The sequence below is a fragment of the Nestor notabilis genome, unplaced genomic scaffold, assembly GCF_000696875.1.
Source record: "Nestor notabilis isolate BGI_N333 unplaced genomic scaffold, ASM69687v1 scaffold3229, whole genome shotgun sequence".
In the NCBI taxonomy this organism is placed as follows: domain Eukaryota; kingdom Metazoa; phylum Chordata; class Aves; order Psittaciformes; family Psittacidae; genus Nestor; species Nestor notabilis.
This window is the reverse complement of record NW_009943979.1, coordinates 32,099-36,651: the sequence shown is the minus strand read 5'-3', so window position 1 is coordinate 36,651 and position 4,553 is coordinate 32,099. Positions and strand designations below refer to the sequence as shown.

General features: G+C 36.2%; 1 protein-coding gene across 1 annotated transcript; it reads left to right on the top strand.

Annotated features, from left to right (window-relative positions):
- Nucleotides 1-288: 288 nt before the first annotated feature.
- Nucleotides 289-4,058, top strand: N6AMT1 (N-6 adenine-specific DNA methyltransferase 1 (putative); the record flags this gene model as incomplete). The annotated part of the gene is made up of 5 exons (XM_010022208.1): nucleotides 289-426; nucleotides 1,044-1,134; nucleotides 1,905-1,988; nucleotides 2,736-2,877; nucleotides 3,916-4,058. Coding segments are annotated over 5 exons (562 nt in total), but the record flags the coding sequence as incomplete, so codon positions are not given.
- Between the last annotated feature and the right edge of the window lie 495 nt (nucleotides 4,059-4,553).

Genomic DNA, 4,553 nt, shown 5'->3' with positions numbered 1-4,553 from the left:
ATGTTGTAAAATGTAGCCTGTACTGCTGAGACTGTGTAGTTATTGGAAACTTTAATGTTAGCAGGCATGGGGGAAATACATGTGTGTGTTTCCCAAGGTGGCCTGTGATAACAACGAATTGTCTGTATGGGCACCAGGAGGCCTGGAAATCACTGTGAAACGGGCAACGAGATGTGGGCTTTGACATGTCATGGGTTTTGAGGGCTGTACAGTAAGTATTTCAGCACATCTGGGAGAAGGGCATCAGGTTTTGTAACACTGCCTTGACTAACTCTGCATCTGTTGTAGGTGGTCTAATACATTACAAATAAGTAATCCAGAGTTTTCTCTCTTTAGAATTGAGATCTGCCTTGAAATAGGATCTGGATCTGGTGTGGTTTCGACATTTGTAGCTTCTTCCATTATTGGATCCAGTGCACTGTACATGTAAGTATAATAGCACTTAAACTGCTGCATGCACTAATAAAGAATACTTAACCCTCACATATATACTTGCATTTTCACATTTTAGAAACTGTTCTTTTCACAAAGAAGTATTAGCTCAATTCTACAGGTATGGAAATCAAAGCAAAGCAAGCCTAAACTATTTACTCATGTTCTTTAACAATTAAGTAGTGGTGCCACTAGAATTCCATTTTCCCACTTCTGAGACAAACTGCTAAGTTTACAATTGTGTTCACTTGGTTAAATGCTAAATTTTAGTCACTGACTAGTCTTACTGAGGTCTGATGACACAGCGTTACTTATGGATGCTGGCAGTAACTGAATTTTACGAGAGACTTGTATGCATATATATTTATGCAGAGCTAGCGTTGAAAAGCAAATCCTGCACTTCAGCTCTCGGACAGTCACTTTCCAGCATACTGTTGAATGGTTTAGCTGCTGATACATTGTGTGTATTTTACTGGCTATTTTTTGCTATATACTTGCAAAGTAAAGTATGCCAGAAAGGATGTTTTCATTGAGAGTACATACATTAGCATATGGTTCACAGTGGTGTTATAGTACCCAGTAACTTAGACTTCGTAATATGTTGCTTCTAGATGTACAGATATCAACCCGATGGCAGCTTACTGTACACTGGAGACAGCTCTGCTTAACAGTGTTCACCTTCAGCCAGTCATTACTGACTTGGTAAGGTGTTTCAGCAATATCTTTATAGTTTTTGTAATTTTTTAATACTTAAAGATACTGAAAAGTAACCATGGTCTGGAACAAATATTCTCTTAATAAGCACAGATGTAAAAAAGAGAACAATGAAATGCAAAATTGTTTCTGAAAGAAGGGGAAAACAAACTGCTTCAGTTCTAAAATTCAAATATAAGCTTTAAAATTTCATTGAATTAATTTTAAAAATTAATTCCTCTAATGTGATGCACTTCTTTGTTCTCAGCTCTTTCTGATTTAATTAGGAACTGTGTACGTTCTTACTTTTTCCTCGCAAAACTTAATATGGAGAAAAGCTAGGTTTCTTATCTCTTTAGCAAGATGCTTGTTTAAAATACCATAAATATCTATGTTTATAAAAGGTGATGAAGATATGCAACAATAAATGTGATCTAAAATGGATAAAATACTGCTTATACTTGAGAACTGAACTGCACTTGTCACAGAGAGGTAATTTTGGGTAACAAATATTAACGAATTATAAATTAAAAATTCTTTTATATCTCTCTTCTACATCCTGTACACTTTAAGACTACTGAAGTTGTTCTGCTGTGCATGGATACTTCTTTGTGATGCTTCTCTTGCACTTAGAAAGTAAAGTTCAGTATTCCTGAGTCAGGCTGAAATGCTCAGAATATCCAGGATTATGTAACTGTATTTTTACACGATGCTTGCATTCTTTGTTTAAAAAAAAAAAAAAAAAAAGAATAATAAAAGAACCTTCAACTCATCTACAGGTCAAAGGACTGTCTCCAAGATTAAATGGGAATGTTGATCTGCTGCTGTTTAATCCACCGTATGTGGTGACACCTTCTGAAGAGGTAGGAAAAATTGGAAATACATAATAAAAATGGTGTATCTACTGTCAGAGGAGAAATGGCAAATCAAATAAGCTCTGCTATGAAAACTGCAGGGGTTTTGTTTTGGTTTGTTTTTTTTTTTTAAATAATAAAGGATGTTTTGGGTCCAGCACTCTTGTAACAGCACTCTTGTAGTGAAAATTATTTACTAGAGTTGCTTATAAAGACTACATGGGCATAAGGATTGCCGGCTGCTGCTTCTCAATACTTAGTTTCTCCATCAAGTATAAACTGTGTAAGACTTTGGTTAGGCATGATAACGCATTCCCGTGGAAGACTTTCAATGGAAAATGCATTTGTTCCCTGCAAAACATCCTCTGCTTCTGCAGTCTCTATTCTCAGAATTTGACCCATAAACACTTAAAGGGTTTTCTGGCCAACTTCCATTTGGCAAACACGCTCATAAAATATTACATAAAAAGCACATGACAAAATGTAGCTCTCTTAATCCAGTTTGAGTAGAGCTTGAAACAAAAATTGTATGTTCAGTGTGTAAAAAATAGTCTTGAAGTAATTTTATTGCATATAACTTATTTGCATGCTTCAAGTTGAAACATTATCAATCTGAGCATATACTAATCTGATGAATCAAAATTGACAGATTTTTAATGTCAGACATCCAAAGCTAGAGATTATGGTAATGATTCTCTTATGACTGACTCTTCTATCATTTCGTATTGTGACAACCTTTGCTTTCATTCCTCCTAGGTGAAAAGCCATGGAATAGAGGCATCCTGGGCTGGTGGCAAGAAGGGTAGAGAAGTAATGGATAGAGTTTTTCCATTAGTACCAGACCTACTTTCACCAGGAGGATTATTCTACTTGGTCACAATTAAAGAAAATAATCCAGGTGATCACTTTCCTTGGGCCACTAAGTGTGCCAAACCAGATCTAATACTGTATTAATCAAAGTGTTGATCGCTGCAATGTTCTCCAGGTTATCAGACTTCAGTAAACAAGTAGTACACATCATCAGTTGAATCTAACATGTGGTGACGGCAACTAATTGAAGATTGACAGCATGTACTGAAATTCATAAAGGTGTCTTAGGTCCTTATTTAGAAATGCTATAGAAGGCCAGAGTGTATTTGCCTGCTTCATACAGCCTATGGCCTCTCTGCACTCTTGTGCTTCTTGTCTTTTAAATTCATGTGGTCATCTAATCTACAGATGGACTTTCACATAAACTGATGCCTCTTGGAGTCCTTTTCCTGAATTCATGCCTTTTGCATCCAGCGTATGGTGAGCTAGCAAAGCAAATTTACCAAAACAAAGAACTCCCTAAATTAGTTTGGAAAATGGTATTATGTAGGTCCTGACCCCACACTGAAGTCTGGGCTTCAGTTCCATACTTGAAAGGTGACTGTAAATCTTAAGAACTAAGGATAACAAAGCCAGGCCCATCCTTCCTCATCAAAAAGAATGATGGTGTGAATTTCAAAGGCAAAAGCCTTCAGTTGGGAATGTGATGTCTTTCATTTTGACAGGCGTAGAGAAAAGGTGCAGGCTTGTTTCTTCTGATCTAGTGCTTAATGGCTGTACATTATCAACTGATTTTAAGAAACATTATTCTTTCACACGCCACAGATTAGACAGCTTTTTGGGAGAAGGTGCTACAAATTCAGTTTCCTACAAATTAGCTTTATAACTGAATTGTTCATTGCTATTAATACTAAAATACAGAACTTCAGTTAGCAAATTGTAAACTTAATTTGTTCTTGGTGGGAGACTGTTTTGCATAAAAACTACTGAAGATAACAGTAATGTGTGAAGAGAACACAGTTTATACTCTTTGTTTTACAGCTTATGTGTGGTAGATATTTTAGCACTGCCTTTTACAGCTGCTTTCCAGATGAACTCATTTGTAATGCTGCCCTTTCAATTACAGATGAAATCCTGGAAACAATGAAGAAACATGGCTTAGAAGGCACACAAGTACTTTCCAGACAAGCGGGACCAGAGATGCTTACTGTCCTCAGATTTCAGAAGTCTTGATAACTGTTCTTAATCTTCCAGACACTAGACATGCAGGAAGCTGAACAAAAGAGAACTGAAGTTGCCCAATCAAATTTCAAGCCAAGATTTTCCATCCTCTTAAAGAATATCTTCACTTCCCAATTACTGCAGAGAAACTGATCAAGACTCTATTTGTTTTTATTCTGGATGTCAGCCAGCTATTGTTGGCTGTCAGAGGTGTAGCCGGTCCTCTGGCCATCCACAGGACAGTTAAAGGCGACTGTGAAATACCCTGCCTTCTTGCATTTGCACTTAAACACCGAAGACTTTTTCCTTTATAAACAAGTATTTGTATATTATTTTGTCATTGTGGCTTATTAAAATAATTTACTTGATATAATTTGTCCTGGTTTAATATATCTTTATAATATCTTTAATATATCCTTTAATATGCTCTCTCTACCTATGATGGATTTGCATGAATACTTAGAATCAGTGTTACTTACTTTGATGTGGTATCGAACACTTTTACAAGTCTAAGGCACAATTACTGAGTTTCCTTCACTTATA